The 17,032-nt window shown below is 43.7% G+C and overlaps 1 protein-coding gene across 1 annotated transcript in view; it reads left to right on the forward strand.

The window, feature by feature from the left end:
- Positions 1 to 1,521: 1,521 nt before the first annotated feature.
- baiap2l1b (BAR/IMD domain containing adaptor protein 2 like 1b) overlaps positions 1,522 to 17,032 on the forward strand; it is a 67,577-nt gene continuing 52,066 nt past the window's right edge. The window contains exons 1-3 of the mRNA XM_083648854.1: positions 1,522 to 1,757; positions 5,047 to 5,122; positions 6,302 to 6,388. Of these exons, the coding sequence (XP_083504980.1) occupies positions 1,707 to 1,757; positions 5,047 to 5,122; positions 6,302 to 6,388 (214 nt within the window). The 5' untranslated portion in view covers positions 1,522 to 1,706. The remainder of the gene's footprint in view (positions 1,758 to 5,046; positions 5,123 to 6,301; positions 6,389 to 17,032) is intronic.

Genomic DNA, 17,032 nt, shown 5'->3' on the forward strand with positions numbered 1-17,032 from the left:
AAATAACCTGTGGCTCAGTGGGACATGGATACACATTTAACCATAGACCTCTCCTTGATACGAGGCTGCACTAATTAACCCAGAACCCCAGTGTGTGTGTGCGTGTGTGTGTGTGTGTGTGTGTGTGTGTGTGTGTGTGTGTGTGTGTGTGTGTGTGTGTGTGTGTGTGTGTGTGTGTGTGTGTGTGTGTGTGTGCAATTATGTATAGCTTGTGTGTGTGCAATTCTCTAGGCTATATTAAAATAATATATGCTACACTGGAGGTGGGAAGATAACCACAGTGGGGAGAGTACAGCCTATGATCAAAACAGTAATCCTTCTGAACATTCTCTCACTACACTAACTACAGTGGAAATCATAGCAAAATCAAAACAATTCTCATCTTGCTGGGGTCCACCTGGAACCCCCTCAAGGGCCCCTGGACTGCAAAAGCAATGGTGTAATAAAGGACCAAGGTGTAATAATAGACGTGCAATTGGAAGACAGCCTATTTATGCAATATGGCTTTGGTCATCATCACCACATACAATGCAAGTGCTGGCTTTAATATGAATGCCCCCAAGTCAATGATCCTTTGCTATGTGAATTATGTGGCCTTCAAGTGCTCTTCCTAAGCTCCTACTAAAATCAGAAATATGACTTGGCTTGTCATGCATGCTAAAAATGTGCTTTAAATAATAATGAAATGCACCCTGTAAACAAAGCAGTTGAGTTGGCAAGTTCTTTTAGAAATCAGAGCTGAGCTACTTCTGCAGGATGAAGAGGAGAAAATGAGCCCCAGCCATGTAATGAAGTTTCAATTAATGTATTCGTGTGTTACTCTAGGCTACAGTATCCTACAGTATGGAGCCATACTACATGAAGCCCACTACCATTGACTGGCTGATGGTGTCTTGTGGATACATTACCTCCAGGGAGCGCCCGTCTCCAGCATTTGGTCAGTGTCCACCTTCCCTACCTGCCTGGAGCGGCGTCAAGTCAGCCAAAGATAGCCAGAACAAAGACAAGTGCGGCCTTCAAAATAAAAGCATAAGAATTAAAAACAACACGACTTAGGTAGATTTAATTTCACAGGAGGGCAAGGAGATGGAGAGAAAAAGGGGCATCAAAATCCACAGTAGAATTTTAATTGGCCTGATAGTCGAATCAACTCCTAACTGAAAAGATGTGGCAATATTTGTTTTAAAGTATATAAAATAGCCTACATCATTTTTAATCCATAGAGTCAATATTGTTCCCCAAAGCTGCGAATTTCTGCTCTAGTGCCCAGTGATAAATGAACGACCATTTTATGCCTTTTTAATAACATAAAATGCTTTTCAATAACTTTTAATTTGAAAGCTATAAGCGGAAGTCTTGTTTGTTGTGTTAAGTGTGGTTTGACACCTGTGCACCTTTCTTACCTACCGGCCTCCTCCCCTTCCCTTTAACTAAACCACCTACAAGTTTGACAGCTCAGCTTTTTGTGCGCACACTGACACACTCAGCACACGCCCAGACAGCTGTCGGGCTACATTTGTTTTCTTTTTATCTCACAGTTTGATCGTCTCGCTTGGTATGCGCGTCTTGCGTCTCCTCTGCTGGCTATGAGGAATTTGACGCGTCCGTAGGTTTGGTCACTTTCCCCCGGGTGTGTGTCGGCGAGTGGACCTTCTTGGTTTTTTGTGTTGTTTTGTCCTTCGTCGGACGTCGTGAGGGATATAAACATGTCGAGGGACCCCGACGAGGTGAGCAAGCTCACCGAGAGCACATACAAGGTGAGTGATGCGAACACAACAGGTGCGACCACCACGCCAGAAAATAGTCCTCTCTGTGAGTGTGTGTGTGTGTGTGTGTGTGTGTGTGTGTGTGTGTGTGTGTGTGTGTGTGTCCAAAATTATAGTCCATAATTTATTCATTTTAGTTTAAGGTAATTTGCCCAGGGATGTGGAGAGTGATTCACCTGAACTCACTTTACCTTCCTTTCTAGGCTGAGATAGGCTAGAATATAGATAGATAGATAGATAGATAGATAGATAGATAGATAGATAGATAGATAGATAGATAGATAGAGTCATATAGGCTACGTCACAGTAAATGGCATCAAAAAGTGTTAGCCTTCATGAAGAGTCAATGAATAAAAACATAGATGTTTGCTTTTCTGAAAACACAATTATTTTGTTTATAATGTAGGGTATATTCGCCTTAACATGTTTTTCTTTATATTTCTATAGGCTATTTGCCATATGGTGATCACCAAGCTGAGATCATAGTTTCCCCATCTTTACATTCAGCTCTATATCACCAAATATACCCCAAGTATAGAAACAGCACGGTGTGGGAAGACCTGCAATGATTTTCCTTCAGAAGCAGTCGGAGCAGCTGTCAACACTTTGTGCTTGGAATTCACTGACTTTCTTAGAGCCAGCATTTGACTGCTAATGGTTATGGATCACAGTGCTTTGGAGAGAATGGCCACACCCTCAGGCTGTCACTCATTGCATCTGGCCACACCCTCAGACTGTCACACATTGTCTCTGGCCACACCCTCAGACTGTCACTCAGTCGCTCATGAAAAACCACTATCCATGATATTAGGCTGTAGTGTGTGTTCTGGTGCATCGCTCTTCCACTAATCAGCTTGAATTTAATTACTACAGATTAGCAGGTGCTTCAGTGCTGTATAATTACTGATCCATTCTCTGCACCGTCTTCAAAAGAAAGCCTTACTTGCTTCTAATTGCATACAGCAGTGTGCTTAGTGGCTGCATTTGGGTGAAATCAAATAACTGAGCAAAACAATTGGATAGGAGCCATCCACATCACAACCGTGGCCAAGGCATGCACACCTCACTCAACAGGTGGCAGTGTGTGTGTGTGTGTGTGTGTGTGTGTGTGTGTGTGTGTGTGTGTGTGTGTGTGTTTGTGTGTGTGTGTTACACAAAAAATTGAATGCTTTTTCAGCCACATTTTACAATCAGAATCACTTTATATATTATGCAAGATTACATACGAGGAATGTGTCTTATCTTCTGTAACTTGTCTTAATTGAGCCTTCTTGAATAGCTGTTATTCTTTGTTCCCCTGGCTGGCGGGACAGCCCCCACGGCTCCTCCTTGCTGTGATGAAATGCAGGAAGAAGACTCCCAGGTTTAATAATTTAGCTGGTTGTGTGTTGTGGTAAGATTATACAGCAAGCTCCTCCACAGCCGTCACCTCTGGCTCGCAGCACTGGTTAACTGTTTTCCTCGGCTCTGCTGAATACTGCATGTTTACACCAGTAGTGCAGCCAATTAGTAGGTTAGCCAATTAGCGCTCCATTGTACTGTCTATAATGCCCAAAGACTTTCCAGAGGGAACCATATATTTCATGACCCTAACCCTAACCCTCTGAAATCAGACAAGATTTCTCATTTCTTCATGAGATCATCTATTTGCCGTATTATATGACAGATCTGACTAACTGTTCTGAATTGATATACAGGTATGCTATAAATCAGAGGAGCCTCTTCAATGAGAGCGAGGTGTCATTTCCTCTGTTGTATCCTGTCATGAGGGTGACAGTATACGACACCATATGTCACTTATTGCCAGAGCTCTGAATTCCCACAGCTCACGTTACAGGTGAGGGAACAGGGCAAGGCTCGTGAAACAGAGTTTCTGCGTACGGTGCGTTTGCTGAGCTTTTACTTATCACTTCCTGGATTCTGGGCTTGGGTGTCAACCTCAGCCCAATCCTTATCATCCCAAGCCGTATAGATACGAGTGATAACCAGGTCAATATAGATACGAGTGATAACCAGGTCAACATCGGACATGGCAAGAAAGAATAGCTCAAGGAATGATTTTGAATGGAGAGACCCCACCCTCCCACTAGTTTTTACCCATTGAAAAACCCACAATGGGGTAGTGGGAATGTTTAAATATTCATCCAAGCTTTGCTTTCCTCTGGACTTCCTTTTCACTCACAGTGTCAATCAGGGGCGGACTGGGATCATAATTCAGGCTGGGCATTTATACCAAGCAGGCCAGGCCAATACGGGGGGCGGCGCGAAAAATTTGGGCCGTTTGAAGCCCAATTTGGGTCGTTTGAAGCAAGATTTAGTGAATATAATGCTAACGCGATGATACATGTTACCTATTTGTTCACTAATAGAAACATCAACATTGCCTAGATAACTGCAAGTATAATATGAAGAAGTAAATCCAAAAACATGCCTCTGTACAAACGCTTCACAGCAAACTTTATTTAAGGAAGAGTGATCAGATGGTGCATACTGCGTTATTCTCCACAGGCTTAAGAACTACACGTCATAATAACAATAATAATAAACATCAACATATTCTCAGTTTCATTAAACATCTTCCTGTTTAAGCAAGCCCCTAACATTAAACACATGGTAGTGTGTTCTGCTCAAGCTCCAACCTTTGTTTCTGAAAAATTAGGCCAACAATGGTTTTAGTCTCTATAGCCTATAGCTATAGGCCCTATATAGCCAAGTGTTGAGCAATGGAAAACTCAAGGCTCCAACACAAGAGTCCAGAAATGAGCAGTGGCCTGCCTGGCCTGCTGTTCAGTGAGTGGCCTGACTGCGGGCACACACCCAAAAAAAAAAAAAAAAAAATGCAGGCCACGCCTGGTGTCAATCACTTTCTTTGGTCTGTCCTCTTTTTCTTTTCCTATTTTTGCTGTCTTACTTCTATGTTGTGCTTCAGTTTCTGTTTCGTTTGCCTGTTTCTATCTCACATCCTTGTTTCCTTCTGTGACATTCTCTATCAGACAGGAGAGGAGTAATCGTCATGGCATGCAGCTGAAATGTGCCTGTAGGTCACAGGCCAAGCGCTGGTTAATGTTTAGTCAGTGGCTGCAAGTAGCAATAACACGGTCTGTGATGACTGTGTGTGCCATCCTCTCAGTCCCTATTAATCACATTCACATCTGATGATGGCATTCAGTTATTCAGTTGGCCAATCACCACTGGCTCATTTGTGTTTCAAGAAAATATACGAGAAGATCTATCATCAAATTCTGGTTAATTATTTCTCCTTTTGTCTCCGCTCTCTCAGAATGTGATGGAACAGTTCAACCCTGGACTGAGGAACCTGGTCAACCTGGGCAAGAGCTATGAGAAATCAGTGGCTGGTGAGTGTTTTGACATTATTATGGGCTCGTGACCCCATAGTAAAAAAAAAGGAAATCGGCTTGTGGCCAGAAGGTTGCTGGTTTGAATCTCAGGACTGGATGGGGAAGTCTTTCACCATTGAGCTGCTGTTGAGCGGGACACTTTGTCTCTTAGCTCAAGTGGAGCTGTACAGTGGAAGCAGTAGATTAGCTCCAGTGGAGCTGTACAGTGGAGCTGTACAGTGGCAGCAGTAGAAGGTTGTTTTAGCTCCAGTGGAGCTGTACAGTGGCAGCAGTAGAAGGTTGTTTTAGCTCCAGTGGAGCTGTACAGTGGCAGCAGTAGAAGGTTGTTTTAGCTCCAGTGGAGCTGTACAGTGGCAGCAGTAGAAGGTTGTTTTAGCTCCAGTGGAGCTGTACAGTGGCAGCAGTAGAAGGTTGTTTTAGCTCCAGTGGAGCTGTACAGTGGCAGCAGTAGAAGGTTGTTTTAGCTCCAGTGGAGCTGTACAGTGGCAGCAGTAGAAGGTTGTTTTAGCTCCAGTGGAGCTGTACAGTAGCAGCAGTAGAAGGTTGTTTTAGCTCCAGTGGAGCTGTACAGTAGCAGCAGTAGAAGGTTGTTTTAGCTCCAGTGGAGCTGTACAGTAGCAGCAGTAGAAGGTTGTTTTAGCTCCAGTGGAGCTGTACAGTAGCAGTAGAAGGTTGTTTTAGCTCCAGTGGAGCTGTACAGTGGCAGCAGTAGAAAGTTGTTTTAGCTCCAGTGGAGCTGTACAGTAGCAGCAGTAGAAGGTTGTTTTAGCTCCAGTGGAGCTGTACAGTGGCAGCAGTAGAAGGTTGTTTTAGCTCCAGTGGAGCTGTACAGTGGCAGCAGTAGAAGGTTGTTTTAGCTCCATTGGAGCTGTACAGTGGCAGCAGTAGAAGGTTGTTTTAGCTCCAGTGGAGCTGTACAGTGGCAGCAGTAGAAGGTTGTTTTTGTCCTGGGCGCCCAGGTGTGAATGAGTGTAACAGTGTGAATGTGAAGCGGGGTGGTTGCTGACTTTCCCTGCATAACTGAAGGTTAAATAAGATGAAGCCTCTTTCGCCCACTCTATATCACAAGAAAACAGATTATTCAATGTTTCAGTGTCTATTAGTGGTTGTCCACAGATACTTAATCTATACTAACTATTTTGACAAACATTAACATTGAATTCTTTATTTCCCCAGCAATGACCCTGGCTGGACGGTTGTATTTTGATGCAGTGAATAAGATTGGGGAGAATGCTGCAGTGTCTCCGGTCTCCAGAGAATTGGGTAAGTAGCTGTTTTATCCTGACACCTAGCCCTCTACTGGGATCAACCCGGGAAAATGTAAAGGCTAAAGACCCAGGTCTTTGGTGAGCACCTTCTCACCTGATGGAATGTGTAATATAGTAATAATAATAATTAAAAAAATCTTCATCAGCCTCTGTGAACTCTATGCATTGCCTTGTAGCACATATGTCATGTTGCATCAGAACTTGGTTTTATGATACATGTTCTAGACTAGATCCTTACTTGTGTTGTATAAAAATCAAATTTGTACGTTGCTTTGGATCATCCAAATGGGAAATTGTAAATCTGCACACTGTGGAAATAGATCGTCTTGGACCTCTAAACTAAATTATGGCCAGGTTTCTAAGTGGCACATCTGTAAGCCGCAATTTACCAGTAATCGCTGAATAATTGGCTGAAAGACATTTTCAGGATCATCTCTCTTACTGTACATATGTCAGCCCTGTGACCATAATATGTAGAGTTACAGGTTAATGATTTCTCCTCATTTGCCAATTATGTGAATGCTCATCTGAGGTCCGCAAGCCAGGAAGTAGCTGTCAAATGACAGCAGCTGCAATATATTTTTTAATTAGTACTAGCACCATAATTCAAGCCGATGATGGGACGTACTACAGAGCTCCATGGACCCATTTCACAGCAACCGTTTTGAGGTGGTAAAAGCAGGAAATAAAGCAGGTGTAACCAATACCATTAATTATCCTTCCGTTTAGGTGTTACACTGCCTGGGCCCTCGTTAATGTTAATGATTACACCTGTGACCTGCTTTACTCCCTGCTTTACCACCTGAAGAGGTTGCTGTGAAATGAGCCTATTTAAGTGTGACAGTACCTTAGTAATACACTGTGACACAGAGTGTTTGTGTGTCCCCTGTTTTCTATCCATCCCCCAAGGGTTCCGTCCCCAGAAGGTAATTTGCAGTTTGCAGATGTCTGGCATCTTCCCTCACTGTGTGCCACTAGGGGCACACTTTCATTTAACCACTGTATGCCTCGGCTCCCCTGTTGATTTGTGCAGAAACGCAGCTGATTAAATTCAGCCACACGCACAATGAGAGGGGCCGCTGGCTGTTGTAAGGCGAGTCTCCTGTCATTTTCAATAGTTAATGCTGTATGTATGTGGCTGTGTACACTATGCTACAAAGTAGTCCATTGTGTTTTAGGATGGTCCGAGGTCTTTCCACATCGCAGGCTTATTTTGCCAGAAGTGAATGTGAAAGTAATCAGACGTGGCGGCAGCTCTCTAGTAGCGCACAGTGCTTTCTCCACTGCAGGTTAGAAGATGTGTTCAGCTCACAGGCGAGGTGATGCACTCTCTCTCTGTCTAGTCGCTCCTTGCTGTTTGGATAACAGCGGCTGAGAAGAAGAGGCTCTGGCATGTGTGATGGCAAACCGCTGTGTCGTTTTTTTTTTGTATTACAAAACAGGTTTAGGTTAGGGTGGTGAGGTCATGACGTCGCCTCCTGCTGAGTCAAATTCACCCCTGCATGGCCTCTGCTCTGGACACACTGCACTAATCCATCTGCGTGTGTAGGTGTGTGTATGTCTATGTGTGTATCACACACACACAGAGACAGAGAGAGAGAGAGAGAGAGAGAAACCCTACTCTGATAACAGATCAGTTTAGTCTCTGAGTCATAATGAGGGATTGTGTATAGCAGGGGGTGAATAGTGCAAACAGCCTCTTCTAATCTATTGGAGCAGGTGAGTCCAGCAGCGATGCAGCTGACTTCTGTACTGCTGCAGATCCACATCATCCAGCAGCACGTCACACCTGTGAAGAGACAGGAACTGACTCCTGTCAGGGTTTCACACACTGCAACAGAGAGACTGTGCTTAGGGGATGAGTATGAAGCAGAGTTTTCTTGCTGAAGTCTCCTTTTTGCCAGAGGAGATGATTGCTGCACACAGGTGTCTGCATCCACCCTCTCAGCCTGCCTGTGATGCTCAGTGTCTGCATCCAGCCTCTCAGCCTGCCTCTGATGGTCAGTGTCTGCATCCAGCCTCTCAGCCTGCCTGTGATGCTCAGTGTCTGCATCCAGCCTCTCAGCCTGCCTGTGATGGTCAGTGTCTGCATCCAGCCTCTCAGCCTGCCTGTGATGCTCAGTGTCTGCATCCAGCCTCTCAGCCTGCCTGTGATGCTCAGTGTCTGCATCCAGCATCTCAGCCTGCCTCTGATGGTCAGTGTCTGCATCCAGCCTCTCAACCTGCCTCTGATGGTCAGTGTCTGCATACCTCTTGACCTGCCTGTGATGCTCAGTGTCTGCATCCAGCCTCTCAGCCTGCCTGTGATGGTCAGTGTCTGCATCCAGCCTCTCAGCCTGCCTGTGATGGTCAGTGTCTGCATCCAGCCTCTCAGCCTGCCTTTGTGGACTTATAGTGAAGTTGGCCTGTTGGAAACCTGAGCTCCGGTGACGCGTCGCCAACCAGAAACCAGATACTCTTGAGAGGCATAGGAAGATTGGTGCACCTCTTCCTCCTTCCTACTTCCTTTCTAGCTTCATTCCTTCAAACTCCACCCACCCTCCTCTGTCAGAGTTCAAACCCTTTTCATTCAAAGCACACAAAATATCTTGACTTGGAACCTTCTCCAGTCCAAACAAGGAACAACACCTGAAGGACTAGCACATTATGACCAACACCAGTTTGGGGCTTGTTGCAAACAGCACGTGTCTTCACACTTCTCCATATCTTAGCTTATTGTAGCTTACTGTATTTGAGGTGCAACTCAGCCTTTGCTGCTGCAGGAACCTGACACCACAATCAGAAGAGAAGAGCCCACCTCGTGGTTTCAAAGCTTGCATGTCTGCTGGCCAGCAGCAGCTCTCCTCCCAAGTCGTTTTATAAAGAGGCATGGTGGCTTCTTCAGAGAATATCAGGAGAACGCTGCAATTCTTATTTAGCCCAAGATTGGAAGAGTATTAAGTGCTAATGAGGGGCTCTCGACCAGCACACGCACAATGTCCTTTGATGGTTCTGTCCAGTTGAAATGGCGTCCAGCGCACTTGACATAATCCAAGCTTGTTTTACAGTGTGTCAGGTGGCTGATGCAGATGCAGGGTTATTGTTTTACAGTGTGTCAGGTGGCTGATGTTTTACAGTGTGTCAGGTGGCTGATGTTTTACAGTGTGTCAGATGGCTGATGTTTTACAGTGTGTCAGATGGCTGATGTTTTACAGTGTGTCAGATGGCTGATGTTTTACAGTGTGTCAGGTGGCTGATGTTTTACAGTGTGTCAGATGGCTGATGTTTTACAGTGTGTCAGGTGGCTGATGTTTTACAGTGTGTCAGGTGGCTGATGTTTTACAGTGTGTCAGGTGGCTGATGTTTTACAGTGTGTCAGATGGCTGATGTTTTACAGTGTGTCAGATGGCTGATGTTTTACAGTGTGTCAGGTGGCTGATGTTTTACAGTGTGTCAGATGGCTGATGTTTTACAGTGTGTCAGATGGCTGATGTTTTACAGTGTGTCAGGTGGCTGATGTTTTACAGTGTGTCAGGTGGCTGATGCAGATGCAGGGTTATTGTGCCCGTAGTCAAAAACGGTGGAAGAGCTGTGGGCCACTTTGCATTCTACTAGCAAAATGTTGCTCATAAAGTCAACTGAGAGCAGGGAGTGTTTGTTTGCACACGTTCATTGTTGTTTAATGTCGTTATCAGACACTATTTGACTGGCAGACGATATTCCCTTCGTTTCCTTTAAGCATTAACATCAATTCATGCTTTATAGAAGGTCTTCATAGCTGTTGGTAACGTGCATAAAATCTGGCAAGATGTGCGGACCACACTTCAAACTAGATTTGCCTGGTTCCCCAATGCATTATGACACTATTATTTATTTATATATATATATATATATATATATATATATATATATATATATATATATATATATATATATATATATATATATATATATATATATATATATAACACTGTTGAAACTATGGCGCATTGATATGAATGGTGAACAGACCATTTGGCTGAACGACTTTACCAACTGTACATTATCACTTTTTAATGGACACCCTGCAGCCAACCTGCAGAGTATTCACCCAGACCATGGTATAAATATATTTATCATTTTGTTTTGATCTATTCTACACAGATAAGGCACAATAGTTGTAATGCAGGCTGTACATGTGTATGCTAGTCGAGACCATTTGAAACCAACAGCATACTATTACCATTCATTTGCTTTTTTGTGAGCTCAGCTTTCATTGATTATTGCTGGTCTTGATTGTCAAAGTTGTGCCTTTGCCTAACTTGCATTACTGCCATCCAGATGAGTCCAAATAGTAGAAAACTACTACCGGTAGTTACTGAAGTGAAGTTAGGATGGAGCAAACAGGGATCAAACCAAAGTCAAATGTGTGTGGTTTGACCTTTGTTCTAGGCAGTTTGAGCATTACCAAGACAAGTTATATTCTGCAAACTAGCTTGCCTTTCTCCATGTCATTGTTTTGTTTTTCTTTATGTAATCTTACGCAAGTTTCTGTCTCTCCACACGCACACGGACACACACACACACACACACACACACACACACACACACACACACACACACACACACACAGGAGCCTGACTCATCTTTTCTTTCTTTACCGAATGGATTATGGAAACAGAAAGAAACCAAACAATAGCTGTCTGTGTCTACCCCTCTATAGCTTTCTCTCTCTCTCTCTCTCTCTCTCTCTCTCTCTCTCTCTTTCTAGCTCTCTCTCTCTCTCTCTAGCTCTCTCTCTCACTCACTCTCTCTTTCTCTCATAACACAGCATGACGTGTTTACTTGTATGCTGATTTACGGTTTGCCAGAAGCAAAGGAGAACTGATTTTAAATCATTCAACACTGTTGTTCAAACAGCACATACTGACATTGTCACATGAACTCCTGCGCCTCAAGGAGGGAACAGCCTTAGTTTCTCTGCTGTCTAATACAGAACTACCATAGATTACTACAGTATATCTGCTGTCTAATACAGAACTACCATAGATTACTACAATATATCTGCTGTTTAATACAGAACTACCATAGATTACTACAGTATATCTGCTGTCTAATACAGAACTACCATAGATTACTACAGTATATCTGCTGTCTAATACAGAACTACCATAGATTACTACAGTATATCTGCTGTCTAATACAGAACTACCATAGATTACTACAGTATATCTGCTGTCTAATACAGAACTACCATAGATTACTACAATATATCTGCTGTTTAATACAGAACTACCATAGATTACTACAATATATCTGCTGTCTAATACAGAACTACCATAGATTACTACAGTATATCTGCTGTCTAATACAGAACTACCATAGATTACTACAATATATCTGCTGTTTAATACAGAACTACCATAGATTACTACAGTATATCTGCTGTCTAATACAGAACTACCATAGATTACTACAGTATATCTGCTGTCTAATACAGAACTACCATAGATTACTACAATATATCTGCTGTCTAATACAGAACTACCATAGATTACTACAGTATATCTGCTGTCTAATACAGAACTACCATAGATTACTACAATATATCTGCTGTCTAATACAGAACTACCATAGATTACTACAGTATATCTGCTGTCTAATGCAGAACTACCATAGATTACTACAATATATCTGCTGTCTAATACAGAACTACCATAGATTACTACAATATATCTGCTGTCTAATGCAGAACTACCATAGATTACTACAGTATATCTGCTGTCTAATGCAGAACTACCATAGATTACTACAGTATATCTGCTGTCTAATACAGAACTACCATAGATTACTACAGTATATCTGCTGTCTAATACAGAACTACCATAGATTACTACAATATATCTGCTGTCTAATACAGAACTACCATAGATTACTACAGTATATCTGCTGTCTAATGCAGAACTACCATAGATTACTACAGTATATCTGCTGTCTAATACAGAACTACCATAGATTACTACAATATATCTGCTGTCTAATACAGAACTACCATAGATTACTACAGTATATCTGCTGTCTAATACAGAACTACCATAGATTACTACAGTATATCTGCTGTCTAATGCATAACTACCATAGATTACTACAATATATCTGCTGTCTAATGCAGAACTACCATAGATTACTACAGTATATCTGCTGTCTAATGCAGAACTACCATAGATTACTAACTACCATAAGGCTCTTTCACACACAGATCACGCAAAATTGCAGTTTAGGAGTCCCGCAAAGCTCGCAGCCTCGCCACAGAAATTGCTTTCACACAGAGCCAAGCAGCACGGCCACATTCCCGTGCTGCGGTGTACTTTCAGGTGAAATCCCCCGCTCCCGGATTGAAAGGCGAGCGGAGGGATTTCCAGCTCCTCCTAGCCCAAATGAGTATTTTCATAGGTTAGTGTAGCCTAGGCTACTGTATGATGAACGAATTCATTCAACAACAAGACTTCCCTCCTTCTCCTAGTCCGCTGAGCAGGGAGGATAGGTGCACTCGCATGGTGGGCGGGCTCGCCTTAATATCAAAACGGGCTCCGCCGGCAGCGAAGTGTTGCATTAATTGCATTCAAGGAAAGCCAACTTTATTTAGGCTATACAACACATTTCATAGAAGTAAATTCACTGACTAAGCAGATCGATATGGTGTCCTACTAAAATTGGAACGATACACGACCGCAGGCCAGTCTTCTCTGTATCGTTCCAATTGAGTAGGCTATACTAAAATTGGAACGATACACGACCGCACGCCAGTCTGTTCCGCCTTGCTGCTCCGACGCTTTCAAGTCAGGCGGGTTGCCCGCTAAACCGGCGCTGTGACAAGCTTTGCTCCCGGGACAAAAGGCGTATAACAATTTACCACCAACGCGCGTTGCTCCGACTTTCACATCGGAGGAGCGGATCCTATTTCCTGTGCATTTTTCGGCTTTCAAGGCCGGTGTGAAAGAGCCTATAGATTACTACAGTATATCTGCTGTCTAATGCATACCTACCATAGATTACTACAGTATATAGAAATTGAGGAACTGTCAAAGAGCAACTGTAATAGCCATAATAGCAGCATGATGGCACATCTAAGCTGAAATAGTCATTTTACCTAAATTAATAATAATCCCACTTTGCTGTTCCACATAATGTCATGATGACATGGATTCACCACTGACCTAAAAATATGGACAGAGCTTATATCCCATTGATTTCTGTCCCCCGTTTGGAGTTGATTCGTTGGTCGTCGCCACCTTGATTTTTCATCAGCAAAGTGGGACGGAATGGGTTGAGTCCTTGTGCAGCTCACGTGAGATGGGGGTTTCCCTGAGCCGCAGCTCCCTCTGCTATTGGTCCGTGATCGGCAAGCTGCGCGATCACTGGACAGGCGATCTGTCAATCACTCCCTTTTCTATCATCTATTTTACTCCAAAGTATCGGGCGAGTTATATAAAAAATGACCCCCCTTCAGTTGTTATGAAAAGGTGAAATTAGATATATAGACCAAAACCGTGTTTTGCCCCCGACTGGAAAGCTGTTTAATCCTGTTACAAAGTCGGGCATCTTTAAAGTCGAGCTGAACCCAAAAATGACTTTTCTTTTCTTTTAGTTATACCTGGGTATGTAGTGCACCTATTTAATAATGTATGCAAAAAAAGATCACAAAATTCAAATTTCTTTAGTTTTTCACACTTTTTCACATCAAAAGTTCATTTTTCAAGATTTCATTGATAACAGTAATGTACAGTTTGCTGATGTCACCTAGTACTATCAAATTTCTACCCCATTTCAGCCAATCATATCACGACATGCAGCTGTCAATCAAATCTTCATTTCAGGATAATTTTCTCTTCCAAAAGAAAGAGAAAATGGCGCCTAGTGCCTGTCATCTGGCAGAATTCCTATCCCATAAACTAACTACTAACTTGGCCAATTGTTAGAAACATGAACAAAAAACAAAAACTATAATCTCTAAGAATGCAAAGAAATGTAACTGGCTCATTAAAACACGCATTCCAGGAATATTATTTACATTTATAACGATAATGGCGCGCGCCTCCGAGCCTGACAGCCTCCCTGGCAGTCAGGGGTCGTCTCTCGGAGTTTCCAGGCGGGCGGGCAGCTCCCATGCATCGGATTGTCCGCTCGCTCCCCACGAAGCAGCCTGGCTGCCTGGTACTCCGCGGATCCCACTCGCGTAGCACGACAACATGCTGAATCCCACCCGATTTGGGTGTGGAACACGGCAGGATTGGCCAATGCCAAAGCCAGTCCTCAGAATTGTCAAATCAAATAATCGACACCGTATATGGTCCGCCTCTCAATTTGTTTTCAGTCTGAAACGGACTCAGATGCACGTGACGAACGGGTTCACCTCGACTTTAACATGGGGGGAATGCCTACTGCCCCCAACCCCCAAGTGGCCATTCGAGCAACTACAGCTTTTCACTTGACTTCCCATCAGAGGAAAGCCAGGGGGGGTTGGCCACTGGGATTCACTTATTGCTAATGGCTAGTCCACTCTTCATATATCCAGTGGAAAATAAATACTCTGGAGACCAAACTGCTCACTCATGAGTAGTTGCCAGCACACTCAGTAAAACACTAAAATGTCAGTTGCTAACTTTTGTATTTGGGTGACGGTCACACCCCTGTAACGTGTTTCAGGGAAATGCTAAAGTATTTCCCCAAAGCTCCGTGTGTCCAACCCGCTCCTGACTGGAGACACATAAACGTCCTCCTGGCTTGGCTAAACAAGGCCCTGGCAGCTGCTCTGTCTCGTCTGGTTTTGTCTAGATTGGGTTTGTTGGCTAATGGTGGTGGATTGCTTCTGTCGTTATCCACATCATGACACGCTTTTGCCCTCGCACCATGCTTGATGGAGTACACTTGTTGCCAGGTAACGTTTTGTATAGAACCTGACAGTGACAACAATAAACAAATGAGTGGGGAGAAAGACCATTGATTCCTGTGACAGCGCGGATATTTACGGTATACAAAGTAGCATTTACATCTCAGTAGACATTTGCATCGATTCATTTCACTATGCATGTTGCATTATATGCTGATGATTTTCTTCTTCTGTGTACAAACCCCAGGGTCACACGGTTGTGTTTGACTCCACTGCACACCTCTGTTGACCACTTTAGATTAAGTTGTTCTTACAATAAGATAAGGGGACGTTGAGGTCAGACAGGTGCCGTCATGGCTAGCTAGCCTCGTCATTTCACTCATTGGCTTATTTTTTCTCACCCACATGTATTGTGAACTGTGTCCACTGCTGCCCCACCTCCTCCTTTCTTCCTATTTCCTCTTCATCCACTCTCTCTCTGTCTCTGTCTCTCTCTCTCTCAGAAGGGGCTGGTAACCATCATCTCAAGCACACACTCCCTGTCTGTCCCATCCCAGCCTGTCCTCCCATCCTCTCCCCTCCTGTCCCATCCCAGCCAGTCCTCCCCTCCTCTCCCCTGGCTCCATGTCTGTCCCATCCCAGCCTGTCCTTCCCTCCTCTCCCCTGGCTGGGGTGATCTGGTGGCCTTTACCCGGCGAGCTGTTTAATCTGTGCTGAGTGAGAGAGCCCGCCTCCTTACAGGGTGAAGTTGGGAGAGACAGAGCAGGGAAGGGCAATGTTTACATATCGACTTGACTGTATACCTGACCACTGTACAAGTCACTGTGATACAGTAGACTAGCAGGCTACTGATTGGCTGTCAGGAAGTCATGTACACTCATATTTATTATTCATGGCATGAATGGCTAAAGTGACAGAAATATACTTTGAAATATACTTTGTTAAATATAGTGACTCATTGTAAACGAGCTGCTGAACATGGAGACACAAGGACAAATGATCATTTTTATTTTTCTGGAGCTTTTTACAAATCCCTTCTGTGAGGTTTGGTTTTCTGTAGCCGGGTTGATTTGTTGCTAGAGATTTGGCTCTGCAGCATCCACAACCCTTGAATAATATGGCAATATTGAATGGACTGTTTGTTCAGCCAGTCACTGACCAGCTACTGTACCTTCTCTGATGTCCCAGGTCTTCCTGCTATCTTCTCTGATGCCCCAGGTCTTCCTGCTATGTGTTGTCACTGAACAGCTACCTTCTCTGATGTCCCAGGTCTTCCTGCTATGTGTTGCGTGGTCGCCCCATGGGTTCGATCAAATATTGCTCTGAAGCAGAAGCCGTTCTCTCTGAGCTTTGGCACTACAGTAGAAATACTGCCTTGAAAGATTTCTTGAGGTTACATCATTACAGTATGGTATGAGTACAGCTGTAGTTGTTGGCTGTCGGGGAATGTATATGACATTACCCTCAGGCTTAATTCCCTATCCCAAATGCCTGCGGGATAAGCCAGCCCCGGAATAGTCTGAACTTTTTCTCTCAGATTTCCACTCTGATGATGCTTTAAAGTCTGCTTTATGTGGAAGACGACACATGATCCTGTGGTAGAAGTTGTAGAAATGGTCAATCCTTCATGTAGCATTTATGCTAAGCCAAGCTATCAGAGTGGTTGGCCCATGCATACTGTAGCGAATCAGCAGTACACACATAGTGGTGAGCAATGGTAGTGTCTCCACTACAGATAGGAACTGTGTGGGGGAGTGTTATGTTGGGGAGCACTATGCTGTGGGACCACTT

The sequence above is a fragment of the Poromitra crassiceps genome (assembly GCF_964638095.1).
Source record: "Poromitra crassiceps genome assembly, chromosome: 13".
Lineage (NCBI taxonomy): Eukaryota > Metazoa > Chordata > Actinopteri > Beryciformes > Melamphaidae > Poromitra > Poromitra crassiceps.